At 36.4% G+C, this 21,429-nt stretch overlaps 2 protein-coding genes across 11 annotated transcripts in view; one reads left to right on the top strand and one right to left on the bottom strand.

Annotated features, from left to right (window-relative positions):
• Positions 1 to 149: 149 nt before the first annotated feature.
• mfap3l (microfibril associated protein 3 like) lies at positions 150 to 8,167 on the top strand. Of its 2 annotated transcripts, none has more exons than XM_051901457.1 (3): positions 150 to 596; positions 1,312 to 1,734; positions 7,128 to 8,167. In XM_051901457.1, exons 2-3 carry the CDS (start codon positions 1,455 to 1,457, stop codon positions 8,021 to 8,023), a joined length of 1,176 nt encoding a protein of 391 aa, XP_051757417.1. In that variant the 5' UTR covers positions 150 to 596; positions 1,312 to 1,454; the 3' UTR covers positions 8,024 to 8,167. The 2 variants fall into 2 exon arrangements, with proteins under 2 accessions (XP_051757417.1, XP_051757416.1); XM_051901456.1 differs by having other exon boundaries at positions 154 to 433.
• The window catches only part of clcn3 (chloride channel 3), a 64,617-nt gene continuing 49,196 nt past the window's right edge, over positions 6,009 to 21,429 (bottom strand). For 5 of the 9 annotated variants that reach the window (XM_051901439.1, XM_051901441.1, XM_051901440.1 and 2 more), the window contains one exon: positions 17,346 to 19,779. In XM_051901439.1, coding sequence (XP_051757399.1) covers positions 19,615 to 19,779 — 165 coding nt within the window. In that variant the 3' untranslated portion in view covers positions 17,346 to 19,614. Of the gene's footprint in view, positions 6,273 to 17,345; positions 19,780 to 21,429 lie in introns of those variants that run through there. The other 4 variants (XM_051901443.1, XM_051901448.1, XM_051901447.1 and 1 more) reach the window with 3 other exon arrangements.

Below are 21,429 nucleotides of genomic sequence, written 5' to 3'. Positions count from 1 at the left end.
CATTTACTAATGTTATTGCTGTACCACAGTACAGCCATGGTATTTAACATTTACTGTATGCAAGATATGCAAAAAAAACAGTTACCTGAGGAAATAAACCAAAGTGGGTGACGCAGTCAGCTCAAATTCACAACCAATTACAGGAAAAACTGGGTCAGTTAAGTCAAAAAGAAAAAAAAAGATGGGGGAGGAATAGAAAGCAGATAGGCACAGAAGATAGGAGGGGTTAAAGACCAAACATAACGCGTTTACTCTGTCATATTTCACAGTGCATTATTTTTGGGTCCGTGAATTTCTCAAGCGATTATTGGGTCACAACTCGCAGTCAAGTCACAACTGAAACCAAACCCAGAAAACAAGAACCTCAAATGAGCATCGGCAATTCACATTTCAGGACAAACATCGACAGATAACAGCGGGGGAACAACATGGTGTAAGTGTTACGCTGTTAATCGAGTAAATTTCGCCCTATTTGCAAGCGTTTAGCGAAATTTAACAAAAGGAAACGCAGCTGTTTTCGGCTATTAGGCTAGCGGCATATTCAGCCATATGTACTGCGACTGTGTTTTTACATTCACTTGATTTATACGTAAACGGTAGGTGTTTTGCTTTATCTTCATGTTGAATTGTGAGGGTTAAAGCTTATGAATGTGTGTGGGGGAAAAAGCTGTATTTTTCTGTCTTCCTTAGCGGATGGTGACTCGCCATGACTAGTTAGCCGCTGTTAGCTTGAGCAGATTTCAACAAATTTTAACGTGTCAAATATGATTTAGACATCAAAACTTTGAATATCATTACCAGGAAACGCAAATCTTGTCCTAGTCGGTTTGTATTTGAATGTTTTGTAAATGTATCGATTTGTTGCACGTAGAAGCTTTTAAAATGACATCCGGCTAATGCGGGTCAAGATTTAATTTAATTTAATTTAATATAAGTCATATTAAGCCGTATTTGTGCCTTTTTTTAATAAATAAGTTAATTTCACTTCATTTGCTCTAGAAATTAATAATATTGAGGATGCAAATGGTTTGAAGGTACAATAAACGTTATATAGAGCTTATATATGGGAAGTGTTTTAAATTAGCATAAAATTGAACGGCTTTGTTTGACTTTTAAACCATAATATGATGATTTCCGCCTCACAAATATGAGTCATTTCTTGTTTTTGCACGTCTTGTTATTCTTGTTTGATAAGATCACATGAGGAGGAGGAGTCACAGCTTTTGTGTGCAAAACTTGAGTTAAAAGCCCTTCTGACAAACCAAATACATTTTCTCATTTATTTTTCCTCTTTTTATTTTGTCTCTCCAGTGATGCATCTGCAGGAAAGTTCATGTACACCGTTGGTTTGTGTTCTCCATGATGGCCGGCTTGCAGATAACCAGTGACTGTAACATGAGCACCGGTGGAGAATGACATCTCATCTCAGCAGTTGTTACTGAAAGCCAGAGAAAATGAACAGGGTGAACGGATACGTGATCATTTATTTAGTGTCCGTGATTAGTTTCTGTACGGCAGGGCCTTTGAACATCTCGACGGTGGATGGAGATGTAAGAGAGAATGGGACGGAGGCAGATGGTGACGGCTCGGTTCCCGTGGTGCTCACCAAAATAAACCAGATAATCGCCCGGGAGGGAAACTGTGCTTTAATTGACTGTAATATCACCGGCGATCCTTTTCCAAATGTCCAGTGGTTCAACTCGCACGGACACCTGCTTGACACAAAGACGAGTGGTACGTTTACTGTAAAAACGCCTTCAGACACCAATGCATTGTCTTATATTACTAGGCCTAGACTTGGTCACTTTATTCATTTTTATGACTTAAATGTATCACTGCAGAATGGATATAAATCCAATCTACTATTCCCGCATTATAGGTGTATGTAATAGAATTTACTTCCATTAAGATTCACCCAAATGGCAGTCAGTGTTGCGTTTGCTCTACCCAAGTGTAAAGACCTCCTGTTGAGTCTATGAATATGTACAACAACAAAAAAAACATTTTCAAAGGTTTACAAAGGCTCACCAAGGTGGCATTTGTTTGAATACAGTAAAAACATTAATATTATAACAGTTTAAAATAATTGTAATATTCTATTTGAATATATTTTAAATAGTAATTTATTCCTGTGATGTCATAGCTGAATTTTCAGCGTCATTACTCCAGTCTTTAGTGTCACATGATCCTTCAGAAATCATTCAAATATGCTGATTTGCTGCTCAAGAAACATTTCTGATTATTGTCAATGCTGCTTAATGTTTTTGTGGAAACTGTGATACAGTATTCTTTCAGGATTCTTTGATGAATAGAAAGTTCAAAAGAACAGCATTTATTTGAAATGTAAACCTTTTGTTAGATAAAATAAAAAAATTCTGTCATTAATTACTCACCCTCATGTCGTTCCAAACCCGAAAGACCTTCATTCATCTTTGGAACACAAATTAAGATATTTTTAATGAAATTCGAGAGCTTTTTGACCCCCCTCATAGACGGCAAATGTTATTACCACATTCAAGGCCCAGAAAGGTAGTAAAGACATTGTTAAAATAGTCCATGTGACTACAGTGGTTCCACCTTAATGTTATGAAGCGACGAAAATACTTTTTGTCTTCTACGCTGTTGACTTTTGTAATAACAGTGCAGCGCTTCCGTGTTTACATCAGAATGCCGGCTCATTATCGGCCGGCTCCTGCGTCAGCATCATATGCATGCGTTGTGCTGCTCACGTGATCAGCATCGGCCAATACTGAGTTGGCGTTTGGACATAGAACACGGAAGCTCTGCACTGTGTTTACAATGTCAACAGCGTAGGAGACTGACACCGAAGAGAATAAATTGTTGAATAAAGTTATTTTTGTTTGTTTTTTGCACACAAAAAGTTTTATCGTCGCTTCATGACATTAAGGTTGAACCACTCTAGTCACATGGACTATTTTAATAATGTTTTTACTACCTTTCTGGGCCTTGAAAATAGTAATTACATTGCTCTCTATGGAGGAGTCAGGATTTCATCAATAATATCTTAATTTGTGTTCCGAAGATGAACAAAGGTCTTACGGGTTTGGAACGACATGAGGGTGAGTAATTAATGACAGAATTTTCATTTTTGGGTGAACTAACCCTTTAAAAATACTTTTACTGATCCTAAACTTTTGAACATACTTTTTGAACTTTTGTAGTGTACATGAAAATTGATAAATGCAACAACAATGCTGCATCTGCATATTCAAAATGAAACCAGGGTAATCAACATCTAGATTTCCATGTGGTTTTATTTAAATTGCAAATGCCTTCAATGCATTTTAGGGTTTTATGCTGATTTTTAGATGGATTTTATTTGTTTTGGGAATGACCACAGTGGATATTTTCCATGATTTATTACATCCACTCTTGAGATTTAAGATTAATCTGTTATGCAACGATTTAATCTTTTCATCTGGTGATATAAAACGTGAGTCAGTAATTCCCAGCTGTAGTGTAATAGACTGATGAGTGACGTTTGGAGGATTACTGATCCTTTTTTTAGCACGCAGGTGTAGCGTGCTAAAAAGTACTAACAATGTTTTAACTAAAGTGACATGGGAAAAAGTCCTGCTATTTATTTGAGTGTGTTGGTCTGGGTGTTACAGTGTGAAGAGTTAGTGTGACAAACTATTTGACGTGTCTCATCTTGCACAGCTTGTGTGAACAGAAGACACTGCAGACTGGACACTTTTCATATTTAAGATTAGACTAAATAATTTCTGTCATAATCAGGATGATTTGGCATAGTGGTTATCTTTAAAGTCGACATTAAATGATATCCGCAACCCATTTTACTTTTATATTGTATTTTAGTGAAGAAGTAGAAAAAATGTGGAGTGGAACTTCATTTTAACCGCCAGGAATTGTTCAGATTGTTTGCCGTCAGTTTTAAAGCTGTTTGGTTGAAACTTGAAGCCTAGATTTCATCAGCTGAAAAGAAAAACTGATTTGATTCATCAGTGCATGTTATTCATTCACAATAAGACCTGGATTTTGCATTATAAAAAGTAAACCGTCCATTTAGATTTCATATTATTGACTTTACTTGCTTACTATTAGCTGTAATCCATTAGTGCAAAGATCAATTGATTTTACTTTGCTTGCATAATTGCTGAATTGTTTTGTACAGGCCGATTCAATGATCTCAGTTTGCTTCCAGTAAGAAATACATTGACAGACTGGTGCCAAAAATGGAGCTATTAATATTGATACAGAGTTTATAAATTCCCTCAGCACTTAAAACACTTGTGCATTATGTATGAGTGTCTTTTGGACCAGGTGGAAAGTTTTAAGATCAGAGATCAGTTTGTCTGGTTTCTACACAAATAAGGCAGAAACTGAGCCTGGATCAGTGTCCGTATGTAAATGTGGATTATGCAAAGTCAGTTAATCGTGGCCACAGTATTCATGGAACCACTTTTTGTACTTTCATTTTGAGGAACTGGGTTTACGAATAGCGTGCATTTACAAGCACAATTGTACACCAATAATAGATTTGAATATTTGAACATGAATGTGTTTAACAACTACGTTCTTAAATTAAATGGTTTGCGCAAAACATGCGATTATTGCTGCTTATCCCAGTTTCACTTTGCATGCAACCTCCTTTATCAGTTCATTTACATGTTTTCTTGGTGTTTTTCTTGCATTATCGAATCGATTTAGTACATCTGATGCATGTTACCTAGAAGAATGGGAAGCGCTTGAAGCACTTCTGGGAGTCATGGTGCAGTGGTGTTTTTTACGTGTTTATGAGATACCGGGTTGCTTTTTTGAGCGCTTTTGCTGAAGTGCTAATCACTGACTGGAGGTCAGTGGCAACAGATACAGGTCTCAGATCTTAGATACTAGTGGCATGTAAACTGGATATCCATGAGCAGAACTGCATGTCTCACTTTGAGTTATTTTAGTGCTTATTGCTTTTGGATGGTCAGAAATTATGATTAAGAAGTCTATTGTACATTTCTGCTCAGTTCGTGAAGTGTTTGTGTGTGTGCGGCCGAGCACAGACACACTGCCGTTTTGTTATTTGACATTTTTTCTATACTGTTTTACCGCCTGTAAATTGCACAAAAAAATCACTTGCATCACTTAACTTTTTTTTTTTTTCAATCGAACTCTCTCTTTCTCTCTCTACTCACACAAACACTTACAGTAGTGGCCAAAAGTGATGTACAGCCTAGGAAAATTGACATCTTTACCAGGGCTTGACATTAACACCCGCTAAATGGGAGTGGATTTCAGCAGTGGCGTGTAACACAGTCACTCCTACTAGCCACTTTGACAGGTTGAATTTTATATATAATATATACATTTTTCAATTGTAGTCTTTTAAAAAGGCATCTAAAATAATAAACTAAGTGCAATGTAGTGTTGTCAAAAATATAATTTTTTTTCGATACATATCGATACTGAAATATCTGAAACACTTCCAATACTCCTTTTCCACAGAATAGATACACGATACCAGCTGCTCTTTATCTCTCTCTCATCTCTCCGGTGGTGAGTTGACACACAAACCTGCTCCCCCTTTCCTCCTTTCCTGCTCTTACTTTCATTTGCTCCGGATTAATATTGTTGGTGTTACAGGGCTTGAATTTCGGCATGGGATTGCTCGTATTGCACATAATTTTACTCATTCCTGCAGATTTTGTGCTCACACCCAAAGTGTGCGCACATAAAGCCACCTCTCAGTACTAAATTGAGTTATTTTTCACTGCTTATTGCAATTAAACAGTCAAATGCACACAAAATAATGTCAAAATGTCGGTCTTGGCGAGTATTCATGTAAACAGTCAGTTATGTTTGAAGTGAATGTAAACAGTTGAGAAAGAATATACTGTTACACATGCGTTATGGATCCGTGTATAGGAGAATACAGTTAAAGACCAGATATGATGAATGAAGACCTGGAGTCAGAGTTTAACAAAAAAATTTTTACTGAAGAATAGTTTGCAGTTTCATCAGCAGAAGTCAACTTCAACACTCAGCAGGAGTTCGTAGGCCACTCTGCGTAAACATTCAATACAGCAGCAATTATACTCTAACAGAGTCTTCAGGTTGAATGATTCTGATGGGTTAAGATATAGATACATTTAGAAAATATCCAAGCATGGACTGATAGGTAGAAGCATATCTCCATCGATTATCTGAAAGGCACCAAGACCATGGTTTAGGCACGAAGTGACCTAGGTCACAGATATGCGTTTCTGGGCACCAGTTTGTCCACCTCTCCAATACAGGATCTGTAAAAAAAAAAAAAAAAAAAAAAATACTAGCGCACATACACAGATACACAGCTTCTTTACGGCTGAAGTTGGTGAGCTATAACTCTAAACAACAGGATACTTCCCCAAAACATCTTGATAACATATTCTTTCTCACAGTAAGAGGTACAGACACTTTAGTGATTGACGATGGAAAAGTAAAATAGCTGCTTAATCATATCCTTGTAGAAGTCATTCAAATAATTTATTATGTAGAAGGATGAATATTGATTAATAACTTGATTATAAATCACTCAAAAGATATATTGAAGCAGAAGTGGATTTCAAAATCCACCCCTTCACGTGCGTCAGGTCTTAAAGTGACAGCAGCCTAATATACCTGTTGCCAAATCATGAGATAATAAAAATATCTAAATATCTAAGCAGTTTTCCTCCATGGTATCGATACCAAAATTGTGGCCAGTGAAAATGCTGAGTGGCTAATAACTTTGGAAAACCACTAGACTGTAAGCTTTGTTTCTATTAGCTGTGCTGTAGCTGTAGTTTGCCTTTTTTGCCAGATTAATACCTTGTTTAGTGTTTTGTTCTTCCCTTATATTTAAAAAAAATATAGAATATTTTCCTCATATTTTGATGGTTTAATCTAACTTGTAGGGTAATTAAAAACAAATATCCCCACGGACATCACTTTTGGCTCTACAATTTTTTTTTTTGTTTTGATTTCTGTTTTTATTATTATCATTTGGTTGTACATATAAACACACTGGATTCAAACATGTTTTTGGATTTCACTCAAGTTCAAGATCTGCTTTTAGTGAACAGATTAAACCTTGCATCTCCAGTATGTGATTTTTCTCTCTTTTTCTCTCTCAGATGGTAAATGGTGGATTCTGGACAATGGCAACCTCAACATCACCAGCATCACATTTGCAGACCGTGGCAAATACACTTGCGTGGCCTCCAATGCGCACGGCAAGGCCAACTGCACAGTGACGCTGCGCGTGGTCTTTACCAATGGAGATATGGGTGTGTACTATATGGTGGTGTGTCTGGTGACGTTCACCATCATAATGATTCTGAACATCACTCGCCTCTGCATGATGAGCAGCCATCTGAAGAAAACCGAGAAGGCCATCAATGAGTTTTTCCGCACAGAAGGTGCAGAAAAGCTTCAAAAGGCCTTTGAGATCGCAAAGCGTATTCCTATCATTACCTCAGCAAAAACGCTGGAGCTGGCCAAGGTCACGCAGTTCAAGACCATGGAGTTTGCGCGCTACATAGAGGAGTTGGCGCGTAGCATACCGCTCCCGCCACTGATCATGAACTGCCGCACCTTCATGGAGGAGATTCTCGAGGTCGTTGGCGTGGAGGAAATGAGACACACTTTTGTCCGGCAAGCACCCGAGAGTCACGAAGGCCCTGGCGGTGCGGCTGCCGGCACTTCCAGCGACGTTTTCACAGTCTTGCGCGAGAGAGAGCGGGCGAGGGAGAGGGAACGCAGCGAGTCTCCTGCTGCGGACTCGGATGACGCGTCGCTTCACGAGCAGCCTCAACACATGGCTATTCAGGTTTCAATTCATCCACCATTAGCCGCAGCAGGATGCTGTAACATGGAAGCTCCGCCTCTTTCTGAAGTAGTCTCCTCTCCACCCCCATTGGCTCAGCTGCCGTTGGAGGTGGAGTCCGATGAAAAAGAAATTGAGGAGGAGTCTGTACAAGAGGCCGGTGTTACGCAGAATACCCAAGTCATTTATGAAAGCCATGTGTAATATCCTAAATGAATTATAATGACCTCGCTATGCATTTTCTTGGGGGAAAAAAAAAGGTCAAGATTTGATTTTCTTTTCAGAAGTTGCTTTCTATTAGTCGTCTTAAAAATGATAAACAGCTGCATTTGTGTTTGTGTGAATCTCTCAACTCAAAAAATGTCAGGGTCGTATTTCACCATAAAATCAATCGAAAAAAGAGAAATTGAATTTTGCATAGCATTGTGACTTTCATTTCAGTTAAAGGGTTAGTTCACCCAAAAATGAAAATTCTGTCATTAATTACTCACCCTCATGTCGTTCCACACCCGTAAGACCTTTGTTCATCTTCAGAACACAAATGAAGATATTTTTGATGAAATCTGATGGCTCAGTGAGGCCTCCATTGCCAGCAAGACAATTAACACTTTCAGTGCCCAGAAAGCTACTAAAGACATATTTGAAACAGTTCGTGTTAGTACAGTGGTTCAACCTTAATGTTATGAAGTGACGAGAATACTTTTTGTGCGCCAAAAAAGCCCAAAATAAGGACTTTATTCAACAATATCTAGTGATGGGCGATTTCAAAACACTGCTTCATGAAGCTTCGAAGCTTTACGAATCTTTTGTTTTGAATCAGTGGTTTGGAACAGCTGATTCGTAAAGCTTCGAAGCTTCATGAAGCAGTGTTTTGAAATCGCCCATTACTAGATATTGTTGAATAAAGTCATTATTTTGTTTTTTGGTGCACAAAAAGTATTCTCGTCGCTTCATAACATTAAGGTTGAACCACTGTAGTCACATGAACTGTTTTAAATATGACTTTAGTAGCTTTCTGGGCGTTTGAAGTGTAAATTAACTTGCTGTCGATGCAGGCCATCTGAGCCATCGGATTTTATCAAAAATATCTTAATTTGTGTCCTGAAGATGAACGAAGGTGGATTACGGGTGTGGAACGACATGAGGGTGAGTAATAAATGACAGAATTTTTTATTTTTGGGTTAACTAACCCTTTAAGCAATTTTAACCCACCATTTTTAGAAGCTATTGTAGTGCAATAAATGTTGTTCTCATTACTGTACATTTAAAATATATATTCAATATTCATTCAATTATACATCATGCTTGTATTTGTAAAAACTGAATATAATACTCATTTCAGTTAAAAAAAAAACAAAAAACATTGTGTCTGAACAGAATTATTGTCATTGCTGTATTGCAATAATTATGAATATAAAAATTGAAGTGTATTTGTATTACTGTATTATTATTATTATTATTATTATTATTATTATTATTGCATTACAGCAAAGATAATTTGGAGGCAAAATTTGCTTTAAATGATTCACAATCCCCAAACATTAATAATATTCCTAAAAATGTAATTTTTCTTAATGGGAAAGAAAAATCATTTGATTCTGGGGTAAAATATAACCTTGTCATTTTTTATGAGACTGACCTAAGTTATTCTTCCCAATGACAATGAATTCTCATGCTGAATGTATTTTGAGGCAAAGTTCTCTATTTATTTAGAAAATCCAGTTTTGTCCATGATTTTTTTTTTTTTCTTTAGTTAACACAAACTTAGGGCTGTTGAGGGATATCCTCATATAAAGCTCACATCTTATGTCTTCAATTGGCAGACAGAAAGTAGTTTTCCTGTTGGATGTAGTTGCAGATTATCCATTTCATGAATGAATGAGAACGGACGACTGATTAATACACTTGGCTGAAAGAATAACTCCTATACTGTTTGAGGCTAAAGTGCATTTTTCATTTAATAGAAATCAAACATTTTTCAAGAGAGATGAATAGTAATTTTTAAGATGTCGCTCCCACTTATAATGCATGAAGAATGCATGTGGATCTTTTTTCAATGCTGGATTTGGAGAGACAAAACCTTAGTTTGTGTAAACTTGTCAGCTGTGTTATTTATCATTTGTGTCATGTTGGCCAGGTAAATGGCATTGACACCTTGAGTAACATTGTAGAAATTTCAGTTTGAGATTTTGAGGCATTTTATTCAGTTGAGTTTCCACTGGAGTCCTTATACTGTTACTGTAATTAAAGATAGTATTATTACTTTATTAGTAGTACTACAGTAAGTATTTGTTTCAAATGCACAGTTTGGTTTCTTTTTCTTTCTTTCTTGAGAATAAACTGTTGCAAGTGTGTTTTATTTTTAAAAACTGTCTTTGAGGATCCAACAAAGAGCACTTGATAATGTTTAATCTCTTTTAATATCCTAGACCCACAGTTTTGCTTCTTTAAAAAGGCTCACCTCTTAGTTTCAGTGCAAATGTGTTAGATTTCTTCAATGTTGATCATCTTGCTTTTTTGACCTCTAAAGCCAGAGTAACCTGCAGTTGTGGTCCACTGGACTGGTAATTGCTTGATAAACAGGTTAAGCTCTAGTCATTAAGAATGTTCCTGGTCAGGTTTGTCAGAGGAAACGATGGCCATGATACTCTTTAAAACGCTGTTTAAGTAGTGAAATAAAGCTGCTGTGTACCAATGATTTTCTGTGTGTTTGCCTTCATTCAGGTGAGGAGGGAAACTTTTTATAAGCTTTTGTATCATCAATTTCTTTCTTCATAACACTTCATAGGCACTTGTTGATCTAGTCAGTGCCTTGCAGATCATTTTATTTTGTCTGAAGAGCCTCAAAGATCCTTGCCTCACAAATACATGTTTTTTGTCTTGTTTTTCTTCTTGTATTGACTTCTCTCCTCGAGGTTTTGAATTATATTGACTAAGTAGATTGTGTTTTAGTGATCAAATAAAAGGTTTTCAGTTAAATGGTAAAAATGCTGCAGTAGATTGTGTTAGGTATGCAAGTGTTAAATGCATGAATATGACACTACATAGATATTTGAAGTGCATTAGTAAAAATTTGAGCTGAATGTGACTGATGCATTATTGAACTTGCCCTCAATCTTGTTAATGTGTGGGTAAGTGCTTATGGATTTGCGTATGATGTCCTTCAGGGTCTGGTTTTAAGGTAGCTATAGTTAATGCAAAATGAAAACTTGCTAATTATTCACTTGACCTTTCATTAATTTAGGTCTATACTCCTCAAACATACTTTTTTTTTTTATTAGACTTCATTCTATTACAGTAATAGTAGTGCAGGGCTGCAGACATATAGCACTCATATATACCATTTATATATATATATATATATATATATATATATATATATATATATATACTTTTTCACTGAAAATATACCATTTGTCAGAGTATAATAATAATTGTGCAGTAAAGAAAAGTAATATAAATCACTCAAAATGTGCAATTTAATGTTATATGTATTATAACTGTATGTAAATGTAAACATTGAAATGCCCTTAAAGGATTAGTTCACTTTCAAATGAAAATTAGCCCAAGCTTTACTCACCCTCAAGCCATCCTAGGTGTATATGACTTTCTTCTTTCTGATGAACACAATCGGAGATATATTAATAAATATCCTGACGCATCCGAGCCTTATAATGGCAGTGAGCATTACCAAACAAGTAAAGCTTGTGGTAATTTTCATTTGAAAGTGATCCTTTAAGCGTTTGCTCATAAAGCAAAGTTGCGCGTGCGCAGAAACTCTTGACTGGTAGGGGTGATAAATTCCAGGTTTTCGGAGTCGACTCCGACTCCCCAATAAGATTGAATAACACAAGATTGTAGTCATATCATATGACACACTATTTCCCCCCCCCAGACGCGAAGCTTTAAATTCCCCTTATTAAAATAAACGATTGCATTACCTTGAAATGATGAGTAGTCTAGCTATCACCTACCTGTTTACAGAGGGAAGTGTCAAGAAAAACCCGTTAAAACTGAACAAAATTAAATAAACGAGAAAGAAGGTATAATGAATTCATGTCATTATATTGGTCGGATGTTGGCGCTAAAAGCACATGATCATTGTCTTAAAATGCTGCTTGAACAGAGTTACTTATATTAAAAAATACATACAATGATGTAAATTTATTGATGTGTTTATTCTTGATGTGAGTTCTTAATTATTTATGGTTAGTTTAATGATATGAACACAAATAGGTTAACCAACGAAAACCTGTATATTGCATAAGGTGTGTGCAAGGTTTAAAGTCTGTTAATTTCTTGACTGCCTTTGCAAATATTTGACACTCTTGACAGTTTCTACCTGTTTGGGTAGAAACATTTTTGTCATTTCCTAATTTTATTTTACTGTATTTGACATGTTTTGATCCGTTTTCCCGTTGTTCTCTCCTGACGGGAAATGATTCATTTTTATAATTTTATTTTCTCATCATTGTTTAGTTTTAGTTTAAATGGTAGTTGTACACTACACATTGGTTGTCAAGACAACAGAAATCTAGCGCATTCATTTGGCAATGAATGATTTGGGCCGGTTTTTGAGAGCTTTCGCTGGAAATCGTCAACCCGATCTGGCAACACACAGAATTGGCGCGAATTTCTGAGACGAGGCACATTTACATTACGAGACACGACAAATAACAAATGACTTTTAAGGAAATAAGAGTGATAAAATTATATTAATATAACGTTTATGGTCGGAAGATCGATTGGGGAACTGTTAAGTTTTACTTGAGTCGTGTAAGTGACGTATTTTCAATTCACAACGGCGATATTGCCTCAGGCGAATGAATAAGTTATATAGAAATTAGTCTTTTCAATGAAAAGAAATGTAGGGCAAAACTTGATCATATATTTATCCGGAATTGACTGGATTTTTCCAACTCTCCTCTTTAAACGATATTTGTGGTGAGTGTTTATCAGAAACAATAAACACTTGTGTAGCAAAGTTTTGACTAGCTGAAAAAGCCTCAGGCGAAATGCATGCGGAGAGAAACCATACTTTTCTGAGGCTTGGCTCACAAAATACCCCCAAACCGGAACTTTTTCAAACAAGTGGACTGTTTTTGTAAACTTGAAATGGATTGCAGGCTTCACGCAGGCACGAACATTTAAATATAAAGCTTGAAAATTAACATTAATCAAACATAGACGAGGTTTTATATAAAAACATTGTTAAGTCTGATAAAGTAAAAGTTTCCATTAAAGAGGCATTGTTCTATAGTGCATTATGTAGCAAAAGTGTTTCCCTGTGAAATTGTCTCTTTTAATGTCAAATATGAACTTAATACAAATTGAAGACATTTTTAAAATAACTTTTTAGAATTGTGATTTAAAGAAAAAAAATATTACTTTACACCAGTTCATCCTGGAGGGAAACCACACACTTGCCTTCAGTGTGGAAGGAGTATCTCTAAAAAAACAAAAAACAAATCAAACGTTGCCACCACAGTACCAAACCAAAAGCATTGACTCATTGCCAATGAGTCAAGCTTTGTCTAGTTAGCATATGGGCAGACAAAAAACTATTTCTCAAACTGAATCCCTATGAGGAAGCAAATGCTAGCAGATGGTTTTCTCAAAATATTTTAGACCTCATCTGAATGTGGTAAAGACTTCACTAACCACTAGCATTTAAAAAAGGGTCAACACATTCTGATGTCAGGTGTCCATTTGAATGGTATTACTAGTCAAGTTTATATAGTCTTAAAAAATCCTACAGTTTAGAAAGACAACATGGTTGCATGTGGTAACATTTCCATCTGCAGCAGCATATGCAGTTCCACCTGCACAAACAATCATCCATTTACATGTTCAGAGAGCATTTGCAGATGAAAAGAGGCTGAAAGCTCTACTGAAAACCCATTCAAATGAAAGGCCTTTAAATGTGAGACACAAGTGAAAGAGGTTTCCTCTGGGAACAGGGACAAAAACACACTGGAAAAGTCCCTTTGCATGGCCACAATGTGGAAAACATTTTAAATTATGACTGCATCTTTCATTTCATTCATGAATTGCAATCTAACTCACAAATAAACATGAATGTGCTTTTCGCTTTTAATAGTTAAAAATAGCTTTCACACCACCTCTTTTGCTTTATGAAAATGATCAATTTGCATTTCCAGACACCACATGCAAGTAAACATGCATAAACCATTTTATAAGGCTTAGAAATGCAATCTATTAAAATGTGAAAGTTTACTATTTAATTTGACAAAGTAGTTAAAGATCCATTTATCCATAATATCCGTTTTGTAATGAGAATTGAAAATGTGCTGATATTAAAATGAAACAATACTCAAGCAGAACAAACACCAGTTAAAAACTTTAATATATTTTTTTTTTGTCTCCCATCACAGTGTTTACACTCTTCTGAACTTTTTAGGCAGTTGTCTCACATTAAACAAATTTTTAGTGTGTGTGCGTGAGAGTTGATACACTTGTCCCCAGGCAGGAAAGTCTGGCGCTGCTGCTAATGACCTGTGCAACCACAATGGGAAACCATACTTTTGTTTCAGTGTGGTACAACCTCTCAGTGCTGTACAAACTCACAATTTAAAGAGCAGGAGAATTTTTCTTCCAGCTTACAATTTAATATGTGCAAAATTTTGTATTTTTTTTTACCACTTTTATGTCCATAAGAAAACCTATAGCAGTTAGAGACCATATAGTTGCCCCAAACATGGGATTTGATAGTTTTACCAGTACTGATGTTAATCTATCACTGCAATATAGGCATGCTCAAGGCTTTTTTTATTTTATTAATAAACTACTAGTATGTTTACTACTAGTAATGCAAGTAATGATGAGAAAAAAAAAAAATCTCTCCCAAGAAACTTGTACAATGGCTTGTATGGAAGCTAAACTTAAAATAGTTTTAATTAAACATTACCTTAAAGGGTTAGTTCACCCAAAAATGATATTTCTGTCATTAATTACTCACCCTCATGTCGTTCCACACCCATAAATCCTTCGTTCATCTTCGGAACACAAATTAAGATATTTTGATAAAATCCAAGAGGTTTTTTATCCTCCGTTGAAAGCAATGAAATTACAGAGGTGTAAAGAGTACTTGAAAACCATACTTGAGTAAAAGTACAGATACTTTACAGTAAAAATGACTCCATTACAAGTTACAAGTCACCAATTCCAATATGACTTGAGTAAAAGTCTTAAGTACTGTTAAAATCAGATACTCTAAGTATTATACTCATACTGGGCTCAAAGATACACTAGTCCTCAACACCTGAGAGACATGCCAGTGATAGTAAGAAACAATTGATTTGTAAGATGAGAAATCATGTTTATTTTCTAAAATCAAAATAAAACTGAACACCTTAATATTGCAATAAATCAAGGTCCTCTTACACATCGACAAACTCTCAAGTCTCAGTTAATCTCAAGTGCACAAAAAGACCATAAGTAAACCAATATCCTTCAAAAAGGTCTTATTAATGTACCTGATAAATAAATTAATATTAAGTAAAATTAAATAGTCAAAGCTACTTGCACTAGATGTACTGGTTTCGGCCTCATCACCGGTGGCAGTCATGTCCTCATCTCATAAATCAAACACCTGCGATTCAAGAAAATACCTGCTAATGCACTCACATTCATGTAAAGTAGCCTTGCTGACAAGTTTGGGTGAGTAAGGGCAAAATGCACAAGATATAGTACCTTCGATGCCCTTAGATGGCGATATCGCTTCTTTATAAGCAGAAACAAACTGCTGCAGAAAAAGTTAGGTGCTATGTAAACTGTAATGTGTAATTGCATTACTCATCACAAATGTATTGGATTGTTCAAAAATGTAGTCAAGTAAAGAATAAAAGTCGCTAATATCGTTGATACTCAGTACAACTACAAAGTAGCTAAAAAGATACTTAAGTACAGTAACTAATTACAATTACTCAAATACTTTACACCACTGCGAAATTACCACATTCAATGTCCAGAAAAAAGTAAAAACATTGTTAAAACAGTCAACGTGACTACTGTGGTTCAACCTTAATGTTATGAAGCTAAAAGAATACTTTTTGTGCGCAAAAAAAAGCAAAAATAGCGGCTTTATTCAACAAATTTTCCTCTTCTGTGTCTGCCGCAGTGCTGCGTTTCCGTGTTTACGTCCGAACACCGGCTCATTATTGGCCGGCTCCTGCATCAGCATCACACGTATGCGTCGTGCTGCTCATATGAAGAGGCGTCGGCCAATACTGAGTCGCCATTCGGATGTAGAACCTGGAAGCCTGCAATGAAAATAGCGCAGCAGAATGACAGGGGAGAGACAAATTTGTTGAATAAAGCTGTTATTTTTGTTTTGTTTTTGCACAAAAAAAAAAAAAAGTATTCTCGTTGCTTCATAACATTAAAGGATTAGTTCACTTCTGAATGAAAATTTCCTGATAATTTACTCACCCCAATGTCATCCAAGATGTTCATGTCTTTCTTTCTTCAGTCGAAAAGAAATTAAGGTTTTTGAGGAAAACATTCCAGGGTTTTTCTCCATATAGTGGGGTTCACTGGTTGAAGGTCCAAATTGCAGTTTCAGTGCTGCTTCAAAGAGCTCTACACAATCCCAGATGAGGAATAAGGGTGTTATCTAGAGAAATGATCTGTCATTTTCTAAAAAAAAAAAATTAAAAAAAAAATTATATACTTTTTAACCACAAATGCTCGTCATGCACTACCTCTCTTCTTCTTCTTGCATAATTCCGGCAGTGTGGACACTGCTAAGTGTATTACTGCCCTCCACAGGTCAAAGTTTGAACTAAATTGTCATATACAATATGCTAGTGCAAGTACATAAGAATTAGTTCAAACTTTGACCTGTGGAAGGCAGTAATACACTTAGCAGTGTCCACACTGCCGGAATTATACAAGAAGAAGAAGAAGAGAGCTAGCGCAAGATGGGCATTTGTGGTTAAAAAGTATATCATTTTTTATTTATTTTTTTAGAAAATGGCTGATCGTTTCGCTAGATAAGACCCTTATTCCCTGTCTGGGATCGCGAAGAGCCCTTTGAAGCAGCACTGAAACTGCAATATGGACCTTCAACCAATGAACCCTACTGAAAAAAATCCTGGAATGTTTTCCTCAAAAACCTTAATTTCTTTTCGTCTGAAGAAAGAAAGACATGAACATCTTGGATGACATGCAGGTGAGTAAATTATCATGAAATTTGAATTCAGAAGTGAACTAATCCTTTAAGGTTGAACCACTGTAGTCACGTTGACCATTTTAAAGATGTTTTTACTACTTTTCTGGACATTGAATGTGGTAATTTCATTGCTTTCAGTGGAGGATAAAAAAAAAAAAACCTCTCGGATCCTGACACCTCATTTAATGAAAGTTGAAACTGATGGATTTCATGCTCCCCGACTGGAATACATACGTTCACTTTGATTATATCGACATGCGGCCTTGAGGTCTGTGCTCACGGCTGCCATCACCGTACGCAGTCTGAGAGAGCAAACAAACACAGAATCTACACTTCATTTAAAACAATTTAATCTTTACAATTTAATCTTTTAATGTACAATCAAACCATCAATCATACATAAAATTCTCCATATTGTACAACTCTAGCACTAGTATAAATTAAAAAAAAAAAAAGATCAATATATAACAACATTTGTTTTCTTCATTGATTAACAGAAGGAACATCAAAGGCTAATGAGAACAGAGGCCCCGCCCACACCTGCTCATTTACTGTTAATTAATCAGCGGGGAAGGTTCTAATGCCGGTCACCATGGAAACAAAGCAAAAGGACATAACTTCACCAATCTGTAGAAAGACAACACTTGGGCCTTGTTTTGGAAAAAGAAATGACATGCTAATATGTAATTGAAAATTAAATTTCAGGAAAACAGACGATGTAGTGCAACTGGTAGGTTAGAATATGTAGTTTGACATACAGAACGGGACACAGCAATGGTTACCACAAGTGTCAAATTTGTGCAAAAACTGTTCCATGTATTTCCCAGGAAAAACAAAGAAACTGGAGGAGCCAACAGCAGTTAGTTATCACAAATGAACTAGAGCTTCATTCCTAACAGTCACATTTCATCATCGCTTTTTCAGTGCCAATAAGAAACGGTGTATCTGATTGGTTCGGCATCTCCAAAAACATTTCAGTTGGTTTATAAGTAGCCTGTATTTACGTGTTGTTTTATATTCTCACAAAAATCTGTCAAGAAATGTCCGGGTAATATCTCATCCCAAAATTACAAGAAGAAAATTTAGCATAATGAAGCCTGCTTTTTGGACAATTAATTTGATATATATATATATATATATATATATATATATATATATAGATAGTACTTTTCATTTATTCACATTTATTTACACAAATTATGCTCAAATCATTGTTTGGTTTGGTTATTTTAACTTCAGTAATAACGAGATTTTCTCTCTTTTTTTTTTTTTTTTTTTCACACTACGGTGATGACAATTTGTTGGTAAAATATGCTTCGCTGTCATGAAAATGTGTCAAAATACAAAATCTTAATGGTCTCAAAACATGCTTCATTGTCTTTATGGGGATTGGGGGGGATGAAATAGGACATGGGCATTTCTTTGTGAGATTTATCCTTTAGCCTGTTCTAAGCGGATGTACAATTTGTGATATTGTCGTATAATTTCTGGGCATTCAAACATTTGATTGGTTAGGAAAGGATGAACAGCAGTAGAGACTATAATCACATGAGATGCAATATGAACATACAGAGAATGATGATTTTTAACTGCACTGGAGCCAACATTTACCAATTTGAACATTTATGCTTGTTCGCGAACTTAAAAACAGTTGGTCAAGTCACATTTTTATTTTCAAACTATTAGGAGTTGCAAAGTACATTTAAATATAGTAGCCAGGATAGCAGCTGTAAAAAAAAAAAAAAAAAAAGTCTTTGTTTTTCATTCCCAAGAACCAAAAGCACAAAACTTCATAAAGCATGGGCACTCAAAGACCTTGGTTAGCTCGTTACCCACAATCCCAATGCACTTTAGACTGGCCGTCGTAGTGTTGAAGAGTTTGAAGATGATGAATGAAGAGAATTTTCACCCTGTTCTCCTCCAACATCCTTTTGCTAGGTAGCACAAAACCCACGTTTGTATTTTTGATCTCGCAATTTTGAATACTTGATCCTCACGGATCGCTCATAAAATTCACTCGCATGGGCAATGCATCCATACGTCTGGGACACACTTCGGCTTCACAGCATCAGATCACGATTGGAATGTTGGGGTGCGTTCAAACACGATCTCACTCACCGTCTCTTTCCTGGATCTCTCCCACACACACAACAAGTAAACAATGTTATAGAGTCCATTTCGGGGTGTTTAGTGGGGCAGTGAGGGGTCACGGCGGTCTGCGGTGAAGGTCCCTCCTCGCATTTCGAGCGGTTCATCTTGACCTTTCACCTCATTTGGACACATTTTCTCAGGCAGGAGGCTAAGAGGTCAAAGAAGCAGGACCCAAAGGCGGACGTTAAGGTGTCTTGACCGCAGGTGGGTGTTTTTGCATGCGTGTGAGAGTTAGTGTTAGCGTTTGAAGAAAGTTTCTCCACTTGGGGCATCCGAGATTTGAGCTTTTCCCAAAACTCCCAAGTTTTTCAAGCAGCCAGGCTCTTCCTCGAAAGTCTCCTTCTGGAGTCTTGTGCAAGTATCCAGTGGTTGTGACCAGTTTGGGGTCCCATCTGGCAATGTTTTTTTTTTATTTTACTGGGGCGGTTTAGGGTACCATAGGGGCGTGTGGTCAGAGGGATGAATCGTCCAGTAAACGGACCTCCTCTTCACTCTCATCTTCCTCATATCGGGAGGAGGAGGATGCTAGTTGAACATTATGGACTCGGGGTCTTGGTTTGCCATCTGGGCCATATGACGGAGGATATCTTTTTTTGTAATAATGCCAAGGAGGCGCCTACAAAAAGAGAGACAGAAACAGGTAGAGAAATTTACTACGTGCATTTTTGACAAGTGCGGAGAGAACTGGCATCTTTTTCTGTTGCCAAGTTTTGCAGGAAGATCCCAATTAAAAGCAATTTTTGTATAACTTTATTCTCAGAGATGGATTTAATTGAAGTTTTGATCCAGAATCAAATCTTTGCTCTAATTTTGATGAAATTTGGCAACAGACAGCTGACAGTCTCTGGTTTAGAGAAGGGCAGAGAGTGTGGAAGATTATGCCGTGTTACTCAGGGCAGGAAACGCTACGTTATTTCAATGAGCCGACAGCACCTACACAGTGAGAAGCAAGTGTTGCGAAACAGAAGTGAAACAGAGTGAGTGAACGCCTCCATCTCATCCACACACTCTGGCCTTGGTGAACAAGAAAGTGAAGTTAATTTTCCAACACAAATTCAAGAGCATATTTAAAGGATGTACAGATATAGTGCATTTTATTTGTTCACAGTGTTGGGGAACGTCACTTGAAAAAGTACTATTGCGTTACTGCTTTTCTAGTTTTGCCCTTTTTTCACTCATTTGAAGCACAGACACAATGTCAAGCACAATGTAAGTTACATTAAAGTGATAGTTCACCCAAAAATGAAAATAATGTCATTTATCCCTCATGCCGTTCCACACCCGTAAGACCTTCGTTAATCTTCGGAACACAAATTAAGATATTTTTGATTAAATCCGATGGCTCAATGAGGCCTGCATAGCCAGCAATGACATTTCCTCTCTCAAGATCCATTAATGTACTCAAAACATATTTAAATCAGTTCATGCGAGTACAGTGGTTCAATTTTAATATTATAAAGCAACGATAATATTTTTGGTGCGGCAAAAAAAACAAAATAACGACTTATATAGTGATGGCCGATTTCAAAACACTGCTTCAGGAAGCTTCGGAGCGTTATGAATCAGCGTGTCGAATCAGCAGTTCGGAACGCCAAAGTCACGTGATTTCAGCGGTTTGGCCGTTTGACACGCAATCCAAATCATGAATCGATACGCTGATTCATAACGCTCCGAATCTTCCTGACGCAGTGTTTTGAAATCGGCCATCACTAAATAAGTTTATTTTGTTTTTTTTGGCGCACCAAAAATATTCTCGTCGCTTTATAATATTAATATTGAACCACTGTACTCACATGAACTGAATTAAATATGTTTTTAGTACATTAATGGATCTTGAGAGAGGAAATGTCATTGCTGTGAATGCAGGCCTCACTGAGCCATCGGATTTCAACAAAAATATCTTAATTTGTGTTCCAAAGATTAACGAAGGTCTTACGGGTGTGAAACGGTATGAGGGGGAGTAATAAATGACATTTTTTTATTTTTGGGTGAACTAACCCTTTAAGTGTTACATCATATAATAATAGTTCAATCTAAATAAAATAAAATCAGTGTTTTCTAGATGTACCTGTATTACAGTAGGTGTTACAATATTTCTACATTACAATTCAAGCAATTCATTACAAGAACACTTATTTTTTCTGTACTTTTGTACATTATGTCAGTGTATAATAGTAGCTAGGGCATTATAGTGTAATTTAAAAAAAAGTTAGGGATGAGCAATATATCGGACGCAATATCGGTATCGGCTGATATGTGTTCATTT

The sequence above is a fragment of the Ctenopharyngodon idella genome, chromosome 7, assembly GCF_019924925.1.
Source record: "Ctenopharyngodon idella isolate HZGC_01 chromosome 7, HZGC01, whole genome shotgun sequence".
In the NCBI taxonomy this organism is placed as follows: domain Eukaryota; kingdom Metazoa; phylum Chordata; class Actinopteri; order Cypriniformes; family Xenocyprididae; genus Ctenopharyngodon; species Ctenopharyngodon idella.
The sequence above is the reverse complement of the archived record's forward strand: the minus strand, read 5'-3'. Positions and strand labels throughout refer to the sequence as shown.

Coding starts and splice junctions, on each gene's coding strand:
- mfap3l (XM_051901457.1), top strand. CDS start 1,455: ATGAACAGGGTGAACGGATACGTGATCATTTATTTAGTGTCCGTGATT. Junction 1,735..7,127: donor GCTTGACACAAAGACGAGTG/GTACGTTTACTG, acceptor TTTCTCTCTCAG/ATGGTAAATGGTGGATTCTG.